The following is a 24,663-nucleotide window of genomic DNA, read 5'->3' as shown; positions in this document are numbered from 1 at the left end:
ATGGAGTCTAACGAGTATGACAAGCAGGAGGCAGCGGTGTTCGCAGTGGACATCGAGAAGATCTTCGATAGCCTTGAGTTGCCCAATCTCTATGAGGTCTTGTCTCAACTGGGAGGAGGCTTTCTTGCATGGATTAGACTACTCTATGCAACCCTTACAGCCCGAGTGCATACCAGGAAAACTATATCGCCTAGGCAGCAGGTGGAAAGGGGCACGAGGCAGGAATGCCCCCTGTTCCCGCTGCTGTTTGACCTCGGAATGAAACCCTTAGCGTGCAGGGCAAGAAGGGGGTAAGACTACAGTGGCCTGCAGACAGGAGAAGTTAAACGCTGTATAGCTTTATACACAGACGACCTCCTGTTGTTTCTCAGCAACACAACCACAGAGCTGAGTGGGGCGCGGGACACGATAGCCCAGTTTGGTGGGCTCTCTGGCCTTAAGGTCAACTGGCAAAAATCAAGACTTTACCCTATGGTGGTTAATAACCCCCCGATGCCTGAGGTAGGGAACTTACAGTGGGAGCCTGACTGACTGCCGTATCTTGGAGTCAAAAATCTAAGATGGCTCAGCTGAATTGTTAGAAGGCAATATAGGCAGAGCGATATGCTCAATACGGACCTCTACAGAGTTCTGGGGAACATTGCCGCTCTCAGTGGCCGGACGAGTGGCAGTCCTGAAAATAGTGGCACTCCCGAGGCTTCTGTATTATTTTGGTACTCTGCTGGTGTGGATTCCGCAAGCAATATTTAAGGACCTCGATTCAATGATAGTGTCCTTGATCTGGGGGTCGGGACGCAGGAGGGTTACGCTGACCACGTTGCAGCGCTTTTCGGCTGAGGGAGGACTGGTGGTCCCTGACTTTGAAGGATATTAAAACAGTCTAGTTGTACTGGCTGATCAACTGGTTAGCAGCCAAACGAAACCCACACAGGGAACAGCACCCGTCGCACTGGACACCCCAACCCTCGCGAAGATACTACTGCGGGTGCGGAGGAATTCATCGGGAGATACGGCGTAAACCAGGGTAGTAGTACGCTGCTGGGCAAGATATCTGAGGTGGGTGGGAGCCAGAACCCCTTACTCTCTGGACTTACCCATAACAATGTTACGTTGCCTACCAGTTGGAGAGCATTGGGCACGGCTAGAGGACTGGGAAGAAGCAGGCCTAAAAGTGATAGGGACCTATATCGCGAAAATGTTCCCTTTTGAAGAGCTGCAAGCGACTTATGGTTTGCCAGGGGGTCAATTGTTGAGGTATAGAGTGCTCACTAGGAGGGTTAGGAAGCACTGGGGCACGGGCAGTGCAGGGCCTCGGGTGCTGGCAGGATGCAGATATGTAGCATTATCATCAGCAACGGTAAAAACGGTCTCAGATCTCTACAAGGCGATCAAGCAAGACATGCAGAGAACTCTGGAGCGCTTACGACTGCAGTGGGAGGAGGACTTGGGGAAACAGATTCCAGAGAAAGACTGGAACATGATACTGGAATGGACCCCGAAGGCAACTAGGAATGCGTGATTCAAATGAACACATTTTTACATACTCCACAGAGCATACCTTAGCCAGTCACGCATTAGGCGCTACTTTGGAGTGGAGACTGCAGCATGCCGGAGATGCCGAGAGAGGGAAGGACACATGATGCACATGTTCTGGGGTTGCCCCACATTGTAAGCGTTTTGGGAGAAGATAAGACACATAATAGGCGACCTCATTGACAAAGAGCTACCACAAACCCCAGATCACTACTTGTTGGGATAGTTCCAACACACAGCCAAAAACAAGATGACTGGTAAGTTCCAGGACCAGGCTTAAGTTCTGGCCAAGCAGGAGATCGCAAGGAATTGGAAAAAGCCAGGGGGACAACGGATAGGCACATGGAAAAAAGAATTGGAAAAATGGACTGGGCGGAAGATAGACTCCTACTCAGGGAAGCCAGATGGTTAATAGGTAAGACAGACCGGGCGAGGGTATGGGAACGCCTTGTAGGAGAATTAACAGCCGACAGGCAGGGATCCAGCAGGGCAGACTTCCCGCAACCGGCAGAGCAGGAGAGGAGGCGAACTAGCAGGCCAGAAATAATCGGCGCCTCAGCACTTTGATACAAGACACGACCTACAGATGCCTAGCGGCACCCACCGCCGATCTTGCCCTAACTTAATAGCAACTCAAGGGGGTGGGGGGAGTGTTTAGTTACAGGGGATTTGACCAATAATATCAGAGAGCATCTGTATTCAATATATGCATAATGAATAATGTGAATATGAATTCATGTAACTGCAGATGTCTTGCAAACCCAATAAAATTTGGTTGAGGAAAACAAAACAAAAAACTATGGATTCTCTCAGCCATGTTATGAAATAGGATGCTACCACTTTTTGAATGTGCTATATTTTCAAATATATTTTAAAGTTAAGTGAAAGAAGAAAATTTTACTTACGTTCAAAAATAATGCTCCTGCTTTAATATCTATTCTCCATTGTCAGAGAATCCCTGTTAAAACCTTGAATCAGCCAATGAGGTGGAGTGGCTTTCAACTCCACTTAAACAAGGGGCCACCTTATCTTTTAATTAAATAGAAGTGTGTAAGGTATACATCTGAACCTTACGATAAGCAAGGAGGATTGGTTGGATACTGGAGAACTTATTACAGATGAGCAACTCCATCAATCACAGATGTTTGAACTAAGACTAGCAAGCAGTAAAACAAGAGTAGTGGAAAGTGGGAATTGAGACTTGACTTATTGAAAGACATTTCTGAGCACCACCTGCCTCGCTCAAGGAATAATTAAAGGAACATGCCCCTTTTTGCATGGTGGCCCCCGATTTGTGCCCTGAGTTCCTGCCAACCAGGTACCCAGGGCCTATGTTCTTTCCTTAAACTGCACTTTTGCAAAACTCAATTGGCAACTCTCTGGCCATACAAGTCCCTTGTAAAAGGTACCATAGGCACTGACCAGGTAAGGCTCCTAAGGGCTGCAACACATATTGTGCCACCCTTAGAGAATATATATATATATATATATATATATATATATATATATATATATATATATATATATTTTCACTGAAAAAACCATAGGTTTCACACATGTTATAGTTAGCTGGACATTTTACTGATAAAAAACCAATGAAATTCCCCCGTTATAGTTACTGTAGGCAACTATAACTCACGCGACCGTAATCCTCTGCTGATGCTAATACTGTATTTAGACACTTATTTGCCCATGTCTTCTTCCATAAAATTTTAGCTATACATATATTACAAATATTTTTTTTCTCATAAAGACACATATGTCATCAGCAGAGGATTACGGTCGCGTGAGTTATAGTTGCCAACAGTAACTATAACGGGGGAATTTCATTGGTTTTTTATCAGTAAAATGTCCAGCTAACTATAACATGTGTGAAACCTATGGTTTTTTCAGTGAATTTGCAAGGTTTTTTAAATGCTAATTCCTAACTATAACGTGTGTGAAACCTATGGTTTTTTCAGTGAATTTGTACGGTTTTTTAAATGCTAAGTTACTTTACGCCATTTGTGGCGTGCGCGCCCACTTAACGCAGTTCGTTCCGTGCGCGCACCGTGCGCTTCGCGCACCGTGCGCGCACAGTGAGCACGCGGTGCGCTTCGCGCACCGCGTGCCCACGTTACGCTAGATGGGCCATGAACGCACGATGCGCTTCGCGCACCGTGCGCACATGGAGGACATATGATGAGCATCGTTGTGACAGGTAAAATATATGTTTTGTTTAAAATTATATTAAGCCATGCACAATTCGTGCCCTTCGGGCACCATTTGCACACGGGGTGGGGAAAATGTGGATATTTTTTTTATTTTTGCTACCGTACGCATACGGTAAGCGTAATCGGCGAAATTTTCGAAAAAAATAAAATTGCCTTTTTTCACTTGGGGGATCGTTGGGGACTCCCTCGACATGGCTAGGTGCTTGGGAGCTGTCTAAACAGCCCCTTTACATGTTTTTGCACTTTGTTTTTCAACCCCCTGTCAGAGTGCGAGAGAGAAAATGGCGGCCGCCGCTTCCTGGTTTCGACCGATTCGAATGTTTACTAAGATCTAACGGCCAATCAGAATCGCGCTCGCGCACGTCACCGTACGCGTACGGTAAGCGCACAGTAAGCGCACCGTAAGCTGGCTCAGATATATATATTGATTTAAAGGCTATTTTCTCAGAATCTACTGAACAGATTTACACCAAACCTACAAAAGGCACTTCCTTGACCTGGGGACTACCTCTCTGCCAAATTTCATTAAATTCTGTTCAGCCGTTCGGGCTGTAGCTCTGTCTAAAGGTCCTATGGAAAAATGCATGGGAAAAACGCGTTTTGGGACCCCCCTTTTATCTCAGCCCCCGCTTGACGAATCCCCCCGAGACTTTCAGGGTAGGAGCGGAGCGTAGCGCCCCACCTATTTTGAAAAATTTGCGAGGATTCGTCGACCGGCGCCAAAGTTATTCAAAATAGAATGTTGCGGTTTTCCTATGGTAAGAGGGTCCTAACTATAACTACCTACTGGCGACCGCCAGTAGGTAATATATATATATATATATATATATACACACATTTTCTCTCTCTCTCTCACTCTCCCCCCCCACCCCCACCCCGGCATTGGTAAGCCGCCCCTCCAGCTGAGTGCACTATACCAGTGGTGAGGGTACAGGTGCATGAGCCCTGTACCCCTACCTTGTCGAAGTCCATTCTTAGACATTGTAAGTGCAGTAATGCCATAAAGAGTATATGGTCTAGGAATTTGTCATTATGAACTCCACTACACCATAATGGCTTTAATGAAAACTGGGAAGTTTGGTATCAAACTTCTCAGCACATTAAACCCACAGTGAGGGATTTAATGAAAAATGCGCTCAGAGGGCATTTTAGAGATGACCTCTGAAAAACGACCTGACTCCAGTGTCTTTGCTGAGTGGCTGCTCGCCAGTTGCCACCACCAGACATATTTCTGGACCCCTTGGTCGAGAGCCTGCCGCTCTCGGGGTCCGGGTCCTGAAACAAAGCTTACTGGGTCGAGGTGCCAAGACTCCTCCCCCAGTATGGGCTGGGTCCACGAAGGGGAAGCTTCAAAGGCTTGCCACCTTTGTGAACTACCCCAGCCCTTTGCTGCTCCCAGCAACTGGCCCCCACTGGTTCTGACCACCAATTTGGACAGGGGACTCAGTGGGGTACCCAAGTTAGGAGGCGAGGCGTGCCCACCTTTGCCAACCCCATCGCTCAGGTGGGGGCGGCGAGGTGAAGCACAACTCTCAGTCCCTGCCATCTTGAAGATGGAGGACCCAGCCAACCAGAGTGAGGCTTATGCACCCCCTCCCACAGGAGGGTGGCATAATAGGGGGTGTACCCAACCAAAGGAAGGGACCCATTGGTCCTGACGTGTACCTACCTGTAACGTCCCTAAATAGAGTATTTAGGAGCAACCCTGAACCTTGCCTCCTCAGACAAGGAGAGAAAAAGGACCAAAGAAGCCGTGCTGAGAGAAGAAGAGGAGGTCACCAACTGACTTGGCCCCATCCCTACCGGCCTGTCCCGACCTCGACCAGCTCCAGCGAAATCCCGCTGTGTCCTGCAGCCAGCAGCCCCCAAGAACCCTGAGGACCTGCTCTGCCTTCCCAAACCAGACTTTGTCTCCAGTGAGCACCGGATTTGCTCACCTACAGACTCTGGCTCCGGGCAAATCTGCGAGGTTGTACCTCTCAGCACCCAATGACCACGGCCCAAGTTAGAGTGATCCAACACCACGAGGAGGTCTACCCGGCGATCCTGACCTGCGATTTGGTGATCCCTGACCTACCTCAAGTCTTTAACCGACACCTGCAGCCCCTTTCTGGAGGATCCCTGCAGCCAGAGCCGGTAAGAAGAACCAAACGCCAAAAGACACCCTTGCACCCGACGTCCCACGGACTTGGGTGGCCCAAATGACGGTGTCCCGGCATCCCAAGACATCCTAACTTACCTCACTAACAGGTAGTCGCCTCCACAAGATATTTGTCCCCGAGCCTGCAGTGTTTGTTGCAACCGGATAATCACCACTGAAAACAACAGGGCACTCAATGCAAAAATAGCACCCTGCAGCCAGCTGCCCCTGTGCTGCTGTGGGCACATAGTGTGCTAAAGCGGATCCCCCTTTGCCCTGAGTCTAAGTCCAGGAGCTTTGCTCCCACAACCTTGTGGCCTGCTTGTGAGCAGCCACCAACCGGAGGTCCCCTATTCCCATTCGATAACACTGGGCCTCAGCACTCTGCAGCCAGCCGCCCTAGTACAGCTGAGGGTGCTTTGAGAGTGCATCCTTGACCCTGGGGGAACCCTAGTTCTAACCCCAGAAAAGCAACTTAACTCTTCTTTAAGAAATGTCCCAGTGTGATATCTAGACATATCGCACTAAGTAGAAAAAGTAACTTAAAAGGTAATCAGAAAAGTAATGTACAAAGTAATCTAAAAAGTAACCGAAAAGTAATTCCAATTGTTTTACGAACAAGTGACTTACCAGTAACCAATCCACTTGCATTCAACTGCATTCAAACTGTATTTAACTGCATTATTCTCGCAAAGTATTATTATACTTAGCTGTAGTAGGCCCGGCTTGGTTCTAGAAAATAAAATACAACTAAATAATATTTTTATACAAACAATTTGGTCCGAGTTCTGTCTTTGAGTGTTTGACATTATTTCTTGCCCGAGTGTGCACAATAAATTCTTAACACTACCCTCTGATAAAGCTTTACTGCTCGCCCACATTACCACAAATAGACAATAAGGTATTATCTACTTTTACCTCTGCCTACCTTTGGGGTTCCAATGGACTCTGTGCACAATGTTTCTTACTTTAGTATAGTATAAAAAGAGCCAGCTTCCTACAATAATGTCTTGTAAACATATAGCATTTCTTGCAAGTCGCCACCTTGCATACATGTCTTCTGACCACTCTTGCAAAAAGTACCCCCTAATCTACCCATTACTTCAGCAGGATGCACCTTTACTCAGTTTGAAAGAGGCCTTCGATGTGTTATAGCGGACGGCGATACATGTTGCAAGGTAACTTACTGTGCACTATTTGGATAAAGCTTGCTCCATTGCTACACTCTGCAAGGGAAATAAAAATCTGGCAGGATTTTAAAAAAGCCATAGTCCCTTCGAGAGAAAAATGCAGGCATCTTTTAATAAGCAGCGCGTGGTGACCTCTCAATGAAAAACTGAAGGACTCTGGAACATCATAGACAGTATTATGTGCTGGTTTAGGTCAACTTCCACAAACACTTCATGGATCAATTAAGCATTTATGTTCTATATCACTTATCTTAATGAAAGCTAAATTGTGGTTTCTTGGATTGGAAGGAAGGGCAGGGACATAATCTTTGCTAGGTTTTCACGAAGGACAAAAATATCAAAGTTGACCCAGGTTCAAGCTGGAATCGGGCAACTGCACCCAGACAGACTCCCATGTATGAGCATTTAAATCCCTATACCACTGGATGCAGGAAAGATGGGAAGCATATAATGAGTCTGCATCAATTATAGTAAGATCCAACAATGCTCCACAGTGTTCAAGCTGTTTATTTTAACAGGGGTGTGGAATTCAATAAAATATCTACTTGTCCATGGGGCAGGTTTCTTCATAAATCTACTTGTCCTGTAACAAAATCCACTTGCCCCTTTGGTGCCATGTAGTGCAGCAACAAATTATGGCAGCAAACTCATTATATAAAAGCTCTGATAAATCCTCTCTGATTATGCCAGGGCCCATATCATAGTAGTGTTTGAATACTAGCAATCCTCTTATTTTGCCATGCTTCCGCAGATCTACATATTGGGGCTGAAGGTAGTGGTAAGCAATAGTTCCATGGTTAGAATGCCCTTTTGAATTTGTGCAAACCTACTGACTTGCATGTTTTAAGGGTTTTCAACAACTCTTCTCTAATCTTTTCCCATACTAAGAAATGTTGGAAATTTACTCCTGACAATGGCCGACATAAACCTTCTTCCAGAGTTGGGGAAAAAAAGTGGTTGGAGAGAAAGCAAACTTGCAAAAACTCTTTTTTGCATGAGCAAATCTAGACATGCATATTTGCTCATGCTAAAATGCAGTTCACAAATATTTTCTAGGAGTGCTATTTCTTGAACTACTTCTGTAAATTATTTGGAATTCACAAAAGTCGTGCAGCTGCACTTGCTGCAAGGACATATACCATGGGTGCACTTTTGAGACTTTCTTTAATAATTGGGCCCCTAATTTGGTCTGGCGTTGACCGTTACCTTTTGTGTTTATTAAAATTCTGTCTCTCTCCATCTGTATCAGCTGGCTTTACTGTGAGAGACAGCATTATGCTCTTACACAAGAAGCAGAAAGGCACACAAAGCAGTTTAGTTCAGTGCCAGTAACTACTGGGGCAGTGTGCTTTTTGAGACCAAAAACAATTTTTGCTTTAACCAATGTTTGTTATAATGCTGAGGGTCCAGCAGCTCCCACAACAGTAAGGCTTTTAAAAAACCATGCCAAAACAAGTCACACATTGACAAAACTAAAAAGCTGGCAACCAATTTCAGACCTATTGACTTTGCCAGTGCTTGTTTATTTTTGTCTCCCATGATCTTATTGAAACTGGTTACACTGATCTTCCATTATGAACATTTTTGGGAAATACTAGCATGCATCTACACGTTACTAAATGATTCTGAAAAGAAATAGTACCTGACATTTTACAGTAGTTTAGCAAAATGTTTTTTATCCTGGTTTCACTTTTTTATGAACACTTTATTTTGAAAGCAAAGAATCATTAGCCCCTTCGCTGCGGCGGGAATTCCGCCGCAGCGCTGGGGGGTGCAGGGGGGGCAGCGCGGTGGCGCTGTGCTCATGACGGAGCCACTCCGTCATGAGCCACGGTTGAGCTGTGCTCATGACGGAGCGGTTCCGTCATGACTCCGCCCAGTTGCGTTGTCCCCCCGCACAGGCGGGGAAACAGCGCCGCGTAGGCGGAGCGGCCGCCAACGGTCGTGGCATGACGGAACCGCTCCGTCATGAGCACACGGCAACCGTGGCTCATGACGGAGCGGTTCCGTCATGAGCGGGGAAGGGGTTAATCTTGCTTTCAAGCTTCTGCAAATATTTGCATCAAATCAGAGTGGATTCTGAGAGCATTATACATAGCCTCATATTGCTAAACTTTTAAAACGTCAGTACACATTTTTATACTGGAACTAATGTCAGTAGTGCAGCCGGAGCTTACAACATTGACTTAGAGAGCTCACCCTAATAATAAAGGCTTTCAAATAATAAACCATAAATACAATTTTGAACAGCATTAACATATGGGCAAAAATATTACCTTAACTACAGACAGTGCTCTTCCCTGATCCATAATGTGGTACTGCAAACTGGTGGCTAAAGGGTTTGTACTACAGGGGGTTGGGTCTACTTGTCCCAAGGATAAATACACATGAAAACTTGTTGCCCTTGACCCCAAACACTATGTTCTGGGCGTCGGGCAATAAGAATTCTACATGCCTGATTTTAAGCTCCTCAGGATTCAAGTGGTCATCAATAGGGAGGAAAGAATGTGGCTTAGCACCTGCCCATTCTCAGCGCCAGGGCATTTAATCCATTTCGATGAAAAGAGTATTCAGCTCCTCATGATGGACAGAACTTGGAGCCGACTGGGAATTATACGTTTTCCCCACCCTTAGGTGGTTATATTGTGCTAGTAATAAATTATTTGTTTATATCTTTTTACGCAGGATTTGTTTTCATCTTACGTGATCTTTTCATTAGTATCTGTGTAGCAAAGGTCTGCCAACGGAATGGGGCTTAGATATAAATATTTTGGTGTCCGATACATTGATCTGAAAAGAGATCCTGGCCATCTTAGGTTACCTGATGCAGACAGATGCAGAATGTGAGGGGCAGGGTCATCGATATCTTCAGGAGGTTTATGAATCAATAGTTCCTTGTAGAAGCTGGGGAAATGAAATGAAGACTACAGTGCATCTTTCCTCCTCCATCTTGGCATGGGGGTAAAGGAAATTGATTTAATACTGTAAGCGAAGTCCCCTGGAATTGGAATTCAAAGGGATGTCATTCTCTACTGACAAATTATGGACATTTTAGGATTGTTACAATGGCAAATAAGCCTAGCTGAGGAGCTTCATATCAATGGAAGACCAGGTTCAGATGACCGCTGTTCATCTTGCACTTGTGATAAGCAGTTTTGTAGCTGGCAAGGGACTAACTGAATTTGGCAAGTGACTGTTTAAAATGGAGACATATTGTTGCAGTGTCAAAAGCCACTGGGCTTACTTGAGAGAGTTTGCAATCTTGTAAAACCCTATAATTCACATGAAACCTGTACATCATATTATTTATTCAGATGAGCACATCTGAATGTGTGATTCATAGTTGAAAGTCCTGAAACGTAAGGTATATTGCTGTGGGGCCAGTCAAAGGCTCCCCACCCATCTGTTAAGCTGCATTGCAGATCTTCAGTCTGAAAGACGAGGCCAGTCAATTTTTTTCCGCTACCTACCAGGGCTAGCATTTTACAACTGCACTGTCTGATGGTGCATTTTGCATTCAATTGGATGCCTACAGCCAGGTTATTAATATTTTTGCTCCATCTTCAAATGGATAAACTCCCTTTGAAATGGTTCTTCCTTGCCTCAAAGGAGTGAGATTCAACATTTTTCAGTTTAAGTGGATAGTTTCTGGAGGCGATCGGAAAGTTAAAGGTAGATGTATCTGAACACTAGCAGAGTACATTTAGTGAAGGCTATTGTGGTGAAATTGAGAACAAAATATACCACTATTAACTTGTAGTATTTGGCATTCATTTCAAACGGGAGGAATGGTAGATGGTTTGGGTGGAAAAGGGATGTAAAAACGTGCATTTCTCCTCCCCAGATTTCTTTATGTCCTCCAAAATACCCCCTTTTGCTTTCCCAGGATTTGGTTCCGGGAACTGGACAGCTTAACTACCCGGTTTCTCTGGAGCGGTGGGAGGGCGCGCCTGGCTCTGTCTACATGTCGGATTCCCTCCTTTGATGGGGGTATGGGGATGATGCACTTATACCTTTATTTCCTGGCCGTACGTCTCCTGGTGGTCCACGATTGGTTCAATGGGGGCTGCTCTGACCCGGCCTATAGGCTGGAGTTGAGTGAACTAGGTTTAACTAACATGCAGGCCATGATGTACGGGGGCCCATCCCATCTCGATTGCCCGAGGTGACGCAATCTGTGTTACTGGCCTGGCCGGCTTCGTTGCGTCAAACCGGATGGACGCATAAACTGACCCAATATACACCCATTTGGACGGGACCTGGCTCCGGGAGGTTAGCGGACTACAAGGATTTAAAACTTGGGATCGTATTGGCATCTCACAACTTGGGGATGTATGGGCTAAAGGCCATCTACTCACCTTCCAGGAGCTCAAAATCGCTACTCCCTACACTCGTCCCAGTTTTATAAATATTTGCAGATGAGACATGCCCTCCACACACACATCCCGGATGACACAAGGCTCCCCGAATACAGCCCCACTGAGGCCCAGACAATGATGGGGGACTTGGGTAAGGGGGGGGGGGGGGGAGATCTCCTGTATTTACCGCACTTTAGTTAACAACACACCCGCCTCCTTAGATAAGTTGAGGGAACAATGGGTGGAATGGGTGGGCCCCCTCGATAAAGTGGTTCGCGCAATGCTCTCAGGGCCGCCAGGACAGTCACTGTCTCTTCCAAACTCACATTGATTCAGCTTTACTACCTGCAGGCAGCGTATCTCACTCCCCTGCACCTTTTGCAAGCGGGCTTGTGCCCAGATGTGTCATGTGCGAGATGTGCCCACACCCCGGCTGACTTTTTCCATATGGTTTGGTCGTGCCCCTTGTTGGAGCAATTCTGGGGGTCTCTTGAGTCAGAGCGTGCAGAGATATTGGGTTGGGAGGTTCCTCATGACCCAGGTCACTCTCTGCTGGGAATCACAGATGGGCTGGATGGGTCCGGAAGTGAAAAGTTATTTTTTAAAACAGCCATGATCGTGGCCAAGTGGGACATAGCGGCGGCTTGGAGAAGTCCCGATCCACCTGATCTGGGGAGGTGGCGTAAAGGGGTGGATTGGTGTGCGACCCAGGAGAAAACCCTGTACATGGTCAAGGGGTGCAGCAAAAAGTATTGTAGAGTGTGGGGAAAGTGGTTGGGTAATGTCGAGGGTTTTGAGTAACCTGCCTTCATATCTTGCCTGTGTATGTCTTTTGGTGTTTGTGATTGGGGGTTGCATTGACTATGAGAATGTACTAATCTTAATGATTTCCGTGTATTTGCTGATTTGTTTCACGTGTTCAAAACCAATAAAACTTGAATATTAAAAAAAAAAAAACATGCATTTCGCATATCTACTGAGGTTTTGAATTTGCCATGCTCCATAACGTTTGAAATTTCTTACTGAGCAACCATTCTCAATTACCTTTAACCCAGTTGCAATGATGTGATGTGCACCTACTACAGAAACAGATGAGGAGTTGCTTTTCTAAGTTGTTTAAAATTTGAGGTGGATGCATATTCTCTCTGTTTCTACCAAGTATACATATTTTCGCCTTGAGTCTGCCATTCTTCCCTGAACGAGGCTGATAAATGGTGCAAGGTCATTCTATAGTTGGCTAGCACATATGCCAAGAATAGTCCAAGTGAACAAGTTACTAACCTTTGGTAGCACTTTTTCTGGGGGATACTCTAACTGCAGATTTCTCACCTTAGAATACTCACCAGGCGCGAGACTGGGTCCTGAAAGCTGTTTGCCAGCAATGCTATTGTGCGCCATTAAGTGGTGCAGCTTCATGTTGACTCTCCTCCTCTTTCGGGCAGTGAGGGGGAGCAAAGAATGGAAAGGGGGGCTCTGGGCCCCCACGCCTGCATGGCAGTGCGGCGACCTCCCCCGAACTTCTCGGTGGTGGGGGCGTGTCCACTGGGGCGCGCCCTACCACCGATTGGCTGCTTACGCGACCCGGATGTCGTTAATCGACATCCGGGTCGGAGGGGAGGGGGGGCGGGCCACTGGGGGGATAAAGAGGTGGGGAGCGCCCAGGTGACCCCCTTGTTGCCTGGACGCTCCCCCACAACGGACGTGCCCCGGCGTTCAGGGCGCATAAAAGGTGATGGATTGCCCAACGTGAAAGGGGGTCATTACTTTTGGAAAGAATGCCGCCCGAGTTCTCAACGCCATTTGGGAACAAGCATTTGCAATGCAATAGGTCTCGCATTAGTAAACGTTCGAGCTCTTGGCGTTGCAAATAATAATGCAACACCAATAGCTCTAATTTTCAGTAATGCGAGATCTATTGCATTGCAAATGCTTGTTTTCAACCGGAATGTTAATTTCCTATTTAAAGAGTGGACAGATAAATAGCGAGCAAGGGAGGGAGCAAGATGATGGGAGAGAGTGGAAGAGGAATATAGGGGGATGTAGAGGAAGAGATGTGGGATAGGAATAGCGACAGGGAGGAAAAGCCCAAAGTAAACAGAACGCACCGATAGATAAAACCTAGGGTAGATGCTCACCTCATGCTACTCGCTGGTTGGTCTATTAATCCTTCTTACTGGGAGTGCTTTTGCTGGAGTGTGCGCTGGACTATTTCACATCTGAATAGTACACTCAGTCATCACACTATCACATTCAGTTTTTTACATACAGAAAACATTTTTTCCTTCCCTTCTTTCTTCCCAGCATTGGCAGAGGCCACGGGACTAGCTTTAAAACTGTAATCCAAATTCGTGCATAGAACACATTTAAACTGCGTTTGTGAAGGCTGGTGTTTACAAACGGTACCACACTAAAGTCACACCTATTGGCGCTTCCATTTGTATTACAACATTTACATAGCGCTTTGTGGCATGCCTACTCGTTTGTTTCAGAAAATGTTCCCATTTTCAAGTCCGACATTCCTAACTGTATGCCCCGTTATAATCAGGAATTAAACCGATAACGGAAATGATACCCTACCTTCCTCAAACCCAGGGATGTCACCGGGTGGAATCTGCCATTTCTTTCCCCCAGCACAGCACTGGGTGTGTATCACGAGCAGGTACAGCTGCTTCTGCATTGTGACTTAAATCAAATCAGAAAAGAGGCTTCGGACAGGGTGTGCTCCGCTCCTATTCCCCTGGCAGCCTCTACGCACTTAAAGCAGTTCTCTTTCTTGGGGAGAATGTCCTCCCTCCGCCCCCAAAGTCCCTTGCCCTAGGAACACCATGCCAGGTGTGCAGGGGGCAGCGCCGTAGTGGAAGAGGGCGGTTGCTAGTCAGCACCTTAATAACAAACACTATTCACTGCAGCAGCCGGCCACCGGAGATTAGGTTTCCTTGCAGTGCACAGAAAATCTGTGTTTTGTTTTCAAAGCTGTGGATCGTTATCAATAATGTCTATAAAGCACAATTTTTTCTATAGAAAACTAAGGACGGACATTTCTTTTGTGCTTCCAAAGCCTGGAGCAGCTGGTGAGATCGCTCAGTGGGTTAAGCACCAGCTGGAGAGAACTGTGTGTAACATGCAGGTCACTCACAAGCTCAGTCTGTAGCAGGGCAGACTCAGCCCATCATCTTCCTAAGGTCGATGCCATGAGCAGCATTCAGCTGGTTAGTAAAAACTCTTGATGGTCAAGGGGTCGGCCAGCTTGTGATCTGCGATACGAACACACGAGTGTAGATATAAGCTTCAAATTAAAGGGCCACTACTGTCTAATCAAATCAAAGCATCGCGGAACCGACGCTTTACTTTTAATGTGAAAAGTAAAGCGCGGGTGCCGCGATTATAGCAAAAGTAAATAAATAGATTTAAAAATCTATTTCTTTACTTTTGGTATCATCACGGCACCCGCGCTTTACTTATAACATTAAAAGTAAAGCGCAGGTGCTGCGATTATATCAATAGTAAAGAGAATAAGCGTCACTTTAGGCGATCACGTCGCGATCGCTACTGTCAACAAAAAACCAGTGGTGCGCGCGCACCGCAGAGGAGCGGGGGCAAAGGCACACCCATTCCCACCGGTGGCCAGCACGCGCGCTGCTGCGCGTGCTGGCCACCGGTGGGAGTGGGCGGAGCGAAAGCGAAAGCCAATTACAGACGGGAAAAGCAAACCCACACGCATGAGCATGTGGGTAGTTTTCTGAAGCCCTTTCAAGAGGTCTCGCGCTGCCCGAGCAGTGCTATGCACTGCAACGCTAGGCACGAGACCTAAAAAGGAGGTGGCAGTTGCACTGAAATTGACTGGAGTTCACCCACATGCAGAACTGACATAATCACAACGAGGAAGATGGCCTTTAAAGTTAGGAGACACAATGAGCAACTGCATCTGCTCAAAGGGCACAAGAAATACGTAAAGACAAAGTTAAAGTCCAATGTGGCCTCAAATGATTTGGGAGGAACAGGTGTGTCAAATCTTTGATAAATCTCTTCTCAAGAAGTGATTTACAAAAGAACAGTTGTTTTGGAAAGCATATAAAGCCTGGAAGGGCAGAAAACCTTTAATAGTGCTCACAGCAAGGCCTTGGTGGGCTAAAGACAAACCAAACAAAAGAATATCTGACAGCTTAAGAGACCTGTTGCTCCCGCATCTGGCACAGATGTATGAGGAAGCGTATGAAAATAGCCAATTACCGGGCTCCCTACGGTAGGCGCTTTTAATTACACTCCTTAAGCCATATAAGGATCCAGTGCGGTGTGAATCTTACCGGCCATTATCCCTGATAAACAGACGCGAAAATCTTAGCTAAAATCGTTGAGTTACGTATACAACCTCTGCTACGCAATTTGATATTGCCTGATCAAGCCGGCTTTGTCCCCTCCAGATCCACCACACAAAACATGCGAACCATATTCACAATGTACCATCACTTGCACCCGGATCTGCCAGCTGCAGTGCCTTGTTGGACATTGCAAAGGCCTTTGACGCTGTTGAGTGGCCCTTTATGTTCACAGCGCTGCGCAGGATGGGTTTCCCTGAGCCATTTCTGAGTTGGATAGCGCTACTGTACACTGAGCCCAGTGCGCGTATTAGAGTTAACGGCTAAACATCCACCCCGATTATGATATGCCGAGGAACAAGACAGGGTTGCCCGCTGTCCCCGCATCTTTTCACAATAGCTTTGGAACCCTTTGCATGTACAATTAGACAAAATCACGTAGAATCAGCCTTACAATTTCAGCTACGTCCGGTTGCCATATAGTTATATGGGGACAACATGGTCCTTTATACGGGACACCCAGACCGTAACTTGAATCCATTAATACGAGACTATATTAGGTTTGAACGCTACTCAGGCCTTAGCATCAACTGGGACAAGTCAGTAGCCATACCGCCAACACCCACTACGCAGCATCCGACTCTAGATTACCCTCTGCAATGGCAGTCTGAGCCGGTGAAATATCTGGGTATATGGATCCACCGGGACCCAGAGGTGGTTATACTGGAGATCTACGGTAGAGCATCCTCAAAATAAGAGCCCAGATAGAACGATGGATTAAACCACCACTTTCAATGGCGGACAGGATTGCTATACAAAAAATGGTGGTACTGCCACGGTTTTTATATCTGTATATGAATATACCGATCTGGCTCACACGAACAGTATTTGCGCAGCTACGTACAGCCTTGCTAAGACTGACATGGGCGGGGAAACAGGCGAGAGTGGGCTGGGAAATCCTGACTAAACCATACCATCCGGGGGGCTTTGGAGCACCAGATTTACAATTATACTTTTACTGCGTGCAGGTACAACATGCTCCCTATTGGTTACACCCACACGGTCACATACCGCACATAGCAGTAGAACATGACAGTGTACTACCGACCCCCTTGATCACTTTCGTCTCTGACCCACGGAGGAACTCCCGAAAGGAGGTGATACACCCTGTACATTGCACATCGCAAGCATGGCATACACTGGCACAGAGAGCGCAGAAACTTCCTGCATACGCACCAGCACTGCCCATCTCGCACCATTCACAAATATCGGTGGCACAGGAGAAAAAAATGTTATCCCTACTTGGAGATATGGGACTAACCACTATGGGCGCTCTGTTTCTACATGGCCAATTCATAACCCGAGATTATCCGTCACTTAGCGCGCACTGCACGCCTTTAAAGATCTTTGCATACCTGAGATTGCGAATGGCGGTTAGGGAATTGTATCCCTCTTTTCCAGAAGAACCATCACTTAATGCTCTGTAAATCTTACTGACTGCGCTAACGCGGCAGCATCTGGTGGCGAGGCTCTACGCTGCTGCTCAGGCAGAACAATGGTAAACCCCAAATAGGTCACTTCAAAGATGGGAGGAGGCAGTGGGTAACCCTGGGGCTTTAGAGGATTGGGATTATAGTTGTACTTTGTTGAGGTTACTCACTCCAATTTGCGTATAATTCAATTTTAAATTCATACATCAAATATACTATACACCTGCAAAACTCCACAAATATGGCCTACGACCAGACGATACGTGCCCTAGATGTGGCGCTCCCGGTGCGGATTCTTTGCACATGGCATGGGCATGCACACAGCTCCAGCCATACTGGTCTAACATAACCAACGCTCTTACACATATGCGAACGGAAACTATACCTCATAACCCACTAACTTGCCTGCTGGAAACACACAGAATAAAATTGGCTAGAAAGCGGAAATTCCTAGCAGTGGCATTACTGCTGGCCAAGCGTCGCATTGCAATGCGATGGGGTAGCAAGCGCACTCCACGACTAAAGGACTGGATAACAGATTTAACATACCGCAAAGAGACACTGGAGGCATATGCAGAAGAACTGCCTCAGACCTCCAGACCTAAATATTTCTGGGCACCCTTTTTTTCAATACCGTAGCTCTATACAAGACACAGATTGAAAACTGTCAGCATGTTACAAGGGCAGATTTGGATGGGATAGCTTGGGATCTATAGTGTTAATGGGACTAATGGAGTGATATTGTTGAGATACACTGTAGGATACATGGTTGACAATTTGGATTAATGACAGCAGGTGTAGTGCTGCCCTATTGTATTTCTGTGGTGCGTTGCCAAGATGTATACCATACAGAACACTGAATTATGTGAAAGATGTACTCTATGGTTGACTACTGCGATAGTCCGCTGATATTGTGGTACCATATAATTGTCTTATGCTGACCAGAATAAATAAAATAATAATAAAAATAACAAAAATTAGGACATTACTTGGGAAGTCATCAGTGGTGCTGGAACAGTTTTCATAGTGGGGGTACTAGCCATCAATGTTACATCACTGAAGTTATAGGGATTGTGAAAATTCCCAGCATCGCACCCAAAGAACAAGTGCAGAAAGTATGTTACACAAGACAGTGATAAGAATGTAGTATGCATGTGGTGGTGCTTTTTGGAGAACACTTTCGCTAATATATTACTAAAGCATGGTCTGGTAGCGCACTGTCATTACAGACAGCATGATTTCAAATGAAATGGCCACTAAGTTTGCTCACACATGCAGTTTTACTGATAAAAAGCGCACAAGCGAGTGTTGGCTCAGGAGGGTCAGTATAGATGAGAATGCAGAAAGGGCTTGAGAAAACTGGGGTGGACTGATAGACATGCTGGGACAGGACAATGAGGCAATGGAGGGTGCTTCTGCCTGAAGCTCACCGAAGTCTGCTCCTTAGTCCGTAGATGTGGCAGCAAATGAATGATTAGTCGTTTAAACGAGGATGCAGTCAGTTCCCCGCTCTGGAGGTGCGGGTGGAAGGTTTTGCGACAACTCAGTGAGTGCAGTGTGTGCTTTGGGGAAAAAGCAGGAATATTTTGGCCGAATGGTGAATGTAGGGTACAACCATCCAGCATTACTGGGTGCCCCGCCCCATCCCCTCCACCAACAATTCTTCAACAATGCTCTGCTGACTGATCAGACATGGGCTAGCTAAGAGATCGCAAAGTATGCCTGGATGTCTCTTACCTATTCCTTCACACACTCTCCGTCCCATTTATTCTCCTCCTATACCTCTTCTCCTTTTCCGAAGGCCCTTGCGCATCCCCGCTACACAACTATCATAAGGAGACAGGGTATCACTATTGTGTTGCAGACTTTCTTGGTTTGTTAATGTTCTGACCCAGGGTTCACCCTAAAGTTTCCAATTTGCATAGATGTATATTTGATCTTATTGCAAAAATGTAAATAAAGAAATTAAAAAAAAGTAAAAAAAAAAAAGAATATCTGACAGCTTAGCTAGTAAAGGGTCAATCTAGCCAATACCACACCAACCCTCAAACCTGGCAGAGTGTCTAGCATAAGTGGAATTTATGGAAGGGTATTAAGCAGCAAGGATGAAATCCACGTTTCGTGCAGCAAATCAAATACAGTCAACTGTCACTGCTCGTTCTCCAGGCATTGAGAAGTAGATTGTGTAGATTTAGATGGATGACCCTTCCTGTTGCTGAGACAGGGAATCATGCTAATGTGGCAGCCTGATCAGAGGACAGGAGCACATGCCCAGAAGCTTTGGATACAACACTCCCATGGCCAATCTAGAGCCACTAGAATGTTTTTGTGGTTCTTGATCTTTCTCAGAATCCGGGACAGGAGGAGTAGAGGCGGAAGGATGTACAGGAGTCCAAAGTTCCATTTGAGCTGAAACGTATTTAGTAGCAGACGCTTGCTAACCGCCAATGCCAAAACTATTGAAATTGCACATTCTTGACAGTGCTGAAAGAAACTAGCCAGAGTATTATCTACTCCCAAAGGTGCACCGCGCCACCTATGGATGCAGTCGCCAATCAGGGTGTGCCAGATGCCATCTGCTGAGCTCCTACACTGTGATATTCAAGGAACCTGCCAGGTGGCCCGATCAGAAAGATGCCCAGATGCTCCAACCAACTCTAAAAGCGCAGGGCCTGCTGGCACATGGCTCAAGACCCACTCCACTCTGCTTGTTGCAGTACCATATGGCAGTGGTGTTTTCTGTGAGAGCCTCCACCAGCCTCCTTTTGGAAATGGCTCGTAACTTTAGAAAGTTGATATGGAGTCAGGTTTACACTGGAGACCTCTGATCTCCACCTCCCTCTAAATGACATCCTGAACCAAGTAGTGACACCTCAGTCACCACCATAAACTGTAGTTAAGGAAGGGTGATGGAATAACCAACGTGAAAAGGGGAGAGTACCTTCGGCAAATGGCTGCCCTAGACCTTTAAACCAGTTTGTATGGGAAAAAGCCAGTGTAAGCCAGCTACACTGAGACAGCTTGGAGCTCACTCATGTTACTAGCGGGGATTATTGTGACAAGGAATACAGCCTTCAGAGTCAAGAGACATAGTGGGCAAATGTGCATCAGCTCAAAGAGAATGCACATGAGTAAAGTGAGGACGAAATTGAGATCGCACTGTGGCATCACATAGGGTCGGGGGGTGGGGACAATTTATGTCAAACCTTTTATAACTCATCACACAAAAAAAACTGCTAGTCTGGCATATGCAAAAAGGCTAGAAGGGTAGACAAAAAGCCTTTAATGGTGCCCAATACAAGTCCTTGCTGGTCCAATGATAAAGCAAACAACAAGATATCTGACAATTTGCCCTATAACAGATCTGCATTACGGTTGCCACACCATGCCACAAACTTCTCCCACCAACTGGTGCAAGCAGACTTTATAGAGGGATGCCTGGTAGGAACTATGACATCCACTACTTTAAAAGTAAGATCAACGTAATTAACTGTTGCTTCTCAATTTCCATGCAATGAGGTATAGACTGCGCAACTTCAGGTGCAGGACCCTGACATGTTGCTGCAACAGGAGATCCTCCCAAAGCTGCAGCCTGATCAGAGGACAGATGCTCATGCCAAAATGTTTTGGGTACCACTCTCTCCTGGCCCAATATGAGTGACGGATGTTTATGATCTTCAACCGAATTCGGAGCAGGAGAAGCAGTGGCGGAAAGGCATACAGCAGTCCCATGTTCCACTCTAGCTGGAACAAATCTCCTAGGAGAGTACCTTCTTGGAAACTCCAGTATGCAAATGATATGACTCTGCACCTGTTTGAGCGTGGCAAAAAGAAAGAGCCAGGGTACTCCCCATTGCTGGAGGATGTCCTGTGCTACCTTCTGTAACTGCCAATCAGCAAGGCATAGATGGCTTTTTTTATCTGCTCTGGAATTTAAAGATATCGCCAGTTGGTGCAAGATCAGAGAGATGCCCCGAAAATTCATCCGGGTCCAGAGGTGCAGTGGCTCAAGGGCAGAGCACAGGACCCCACTCTGCCCTGCTTGCAGCAATGTCACATGGCAGTGCTGGTGCCCGTGTAGATCTAAACCAGCCTTTCCTTGATGGAAGGTAGGAAGGCTTACAATGGCTACTTAATGGGCTAAACCGCATCAGGCTGTAGTAAAGGATGTCTTTAGCAAAGACATCCTTGACAACAGCCTGACCAGAGTTCTCTGACCTCCAGATGACCGTCTCTAAACAGACAGTGATGTGTCATTTACTAACTCCAGCTCGGGATGTGGTAGGGAGAGTGGACTGCCGCTGGTCCAATTGCGGTCAAGCATCCACCACTGGAGATCTTTTGCAGCCTCCTCCGAAACCTGGGTGGATTCTGACATTTCCTCTTACTGCTGGACCCCACTCTACTCTACGCCACTGTGCTCCACTCTGTTCTATGCTACTTTACTTCACTCTATTCTATGCCTCTTTATGCTACTCTACTCCAAACCACTTTACTCCACTGTATGAAACTGAACTCTAATCTCCACCACTGCACCATACTGTATCCTCCCTGTGTACTTCACTGTATCCCACTTCACCCTTCACCACTCTACCCCCTTCTACTCTCCCGCACTTCACTGTACGCCACTCCACTGTATGCCACCGAACCCTATTGTACTTTACCCCTCTACCCTACTTCGTTATACCCTACTTCACTATAACCCACTTCACTCTACTGTACATCACTCTACAAACCTCTACTCTATGCCACTCTAATCTACACCACTCTACTCTAGTCCACTCTACGCCACTGCACTCTACCCAACTTCACTCTTCACTACTCTAAGCCACTCTACTGTACGCCACTGTACTCTACCTCACTCCACTCTACCCCACTTCACTGAACAATATTCTACTGTACAGCTCTCTATGCCACTACTGTATGCTAGTTCACCCCAATTCACTCTACCCCACTGTACTACATAGCAAATAATTAATAACAAACTAAACAACATTACATAATTAGAAATCAATTTTTATTTTTTAAAAACACAAATTCAATACAAAACACCAAAACTAAGTTATGACTATAACTTTTTCATTTCTACGATTTGCGTAGTTTACAATCTTTTTGAATAGAAATAAATTTTTCTTAATTATAATTTATATTTAACATTGGGGGGGGGGGGGTCCTTTTGTATGTGTACGTTCCGGGGTACCGACAAGCAGATGGGTCGATTCTAACTTCATGACTATCACTTCTGTCAGACCAAGATCCAGATCTGGGTGAAAAGTGCAAAAAAAAGGTCCCGAGGTCAGGCCGTCGAATGGGAGGTTTACGCTACTGTAATAGTATAATTACATGGTTTCCACTACAGAAAACATTTGCTAGTGCCCTTTACTGCATGGAACAGCTATTAAGAACGTTTCTGGATCTACTCTGTGCCTTGGGATAACCAAAAGGTGAGGAATCTAAAGGTACAAGCATTTTTATTTAACTGCAGTACAGTAGCTTTGCAACACTAAGTATGTGGCATTAAAGCAATCCAATTCAATTCAATAGTCTAATTTAACAATTTTGATAAGATGAATGGCTGAGTTTGGTGCCATCAGACTGCTATCAGGATTGATCCTCTGATATTCAAGTCAACAGATACGTACAGTAAATACTTAACTCATTTAGCCCTCTTACTGGCACCCATTCACTTTTTCGCTGTCATAAGGGATGGGTGGGGAGAGTAAGGAAATCATTACTGGGATCTTTGGAAGAAAAACTGTTCAGTGATTCTTAGCATTTTGACTTCTGTGGACCCCCACTTAATAATTACTGGAGTCAGGTGACCCCTACTGAATCATTATTGGAATCCAGGGACTCACACTGAGTCATTACTGGAAGCTAGGGACACTAGCCTGAGCGATTTTGATGATTTGAAAAGAAAATAAATACACAAAAATAAAGGCACAACCATGCTTCAAACAAATACACAAATTATTAAATATTTTATTTACTTCACAAACAAATCTGAAAAAATCAAAATGTAATTTCAACGGAAAGGTTGGAGCTTTTCTAATTTCAATTGATGTCACCCACCTTGCACTGCTCCCACAAATTAATTTGAGGATATAAACTTAATTTTGATCCTCCAATTCCAAATTCCTTCACATTTATAGAACATTTTCAATTTTCATTTTTCCACTTTACTTCAGTAATCTGTTCACATTTAATTTTCTAAACAGTCGCGGACCTCCTGAGTAGGCATTGTGGAACCACAGGGGTCCATGGACCACTGGTTAAAAAACCCAGGTCTAGTTTATCAATCCTAGTTGGATGAATGCCTGAGTTTGGTGCTATCAGGCTGCTATCAGGATTGATCTTGTTACCTTCAACTCATTTAGCCCTCTTGCTGGCACCCATTCCCTTTTTCGTTGACAAAGAGGGATTGGTGAGGGAGGCTAAGGAAATCATTATTATTTTATTATTATTCACTATAACCATAGCTCTAAGACTATAGATCAAAGATCTGCATTTTAGGTCCAGGAGCTAAGGATCCATGCCAGAATTTCAGAACAACCTTTACTATGTAAGTTAATTCATTCTGCATACCTTTATTTTGAGTGGATGTCCTGAAAATCTCATTTGGATCTCCTCCCCTGGACCTACGTTGGATACCCATGCTTTAGATGCATACTTAAACTGAAGCATTTGAACAATGGTCTAATTGCTTGAATGTATTCAAAGTTCGGAATTCTTCTAAAAGTACATATACAGAAGAACCCCCGATGCACACAGTTTCAGGATAGACATTTGAAGAATAAAACATGGAAAATTATATTTTTTCACAAATCGCTTACTAACTTCAGTTTTTTTACGTGCTTCCATGGCTTTCATAAGCATCACATGCTGCCTCCTCCTCTCTCGTTCCTATTGAGAGCACATATAATTAGAGCAGAACAACACAAATGTGGCTTAATTATAATGTCAACAGGTTTAGAACGGACAGACAATGGCTAAGTAAATATTAAAGACAATGATGGCCAAGTTTGCGCACGTTTTAGTTGAAGTTTAGAAAGCATGTACAAGACAATCAAAAGCATAACGGTAAAGCAATGAACATGAAGGCAGTGTACAACAAGCCTACAAAATGTACTCATGGTCAATAACAAAATGATGCTCTTTTATAAGCTGGCAGAACACAAAGCATAATGGTTGGCCAGAAGAGGTCAATGGCTTTATGTCCATTATAACCTGCTGCCTGCTAAATAGGGCCCTGATTATTAAGTAGCTGGTATTACAATTTTAAAGAATTATATATTGTACTTCCATTTTTCACATTTTGAGCTTGTTTATTTGGGCACTAGAACATATTGTAACTAAGCAAAGTATATTACAAATCCAAAAACAAGCCAGTTGTTTTAAAAATGGATAAGTGAAAATTAATGAT

General features: G+C 45.3%; 1 protein-coding gene across 22 annotated transcripts in view; it reads right to left on the bottom strand.

Annotated features, from left to right (window-relative positions):
• Positions 1-24,663, bottom strand: part of BAZ2B (bromodomain adjacent to zinc finger domain 2B) — a 1,481,286-nt gene that overhangs the window by 595,200 nt on the left and 861,423 nt on the right. For 19 of the 22 annotated variants that reach the window (XM_085645472.1, XM_085645482.1, XM_085645489.1 and 16 more), the window contains one exon: positions 24,078-24,143. The exons of the other annotated variants lie outside the window; for them this stretch is intronic. In XM_085645472.1, coding sequence (XP_085501598.1) covers positions 24,078-24,143 — 66 coding nt within the window. The remainder of the gene's footprint in view (positions 1-24,077; positions 24,144-24,663) is intronic. 22 annotated transcript variants of the gene reach the window in all.

The sequence above is a fragment of the Triturus cristatus genome, chromosome 3_1, assembly GCF_964204655.1.
Source record: "Triturus cristatus chromosome 3_1, aTriCri1.1, whole genome shotgun sequence".
In the NCBI taxonomy this organism is placed as follows: domain Eukaryota; kingdom Metazoa; phylum Chordata; class Amphibia; order Caudata; family Salamandridae; genus Triturus; species Triturus cristatus.
This window is presented reverse-complemented; position numbering and strand designations above follow the sequence as displayed.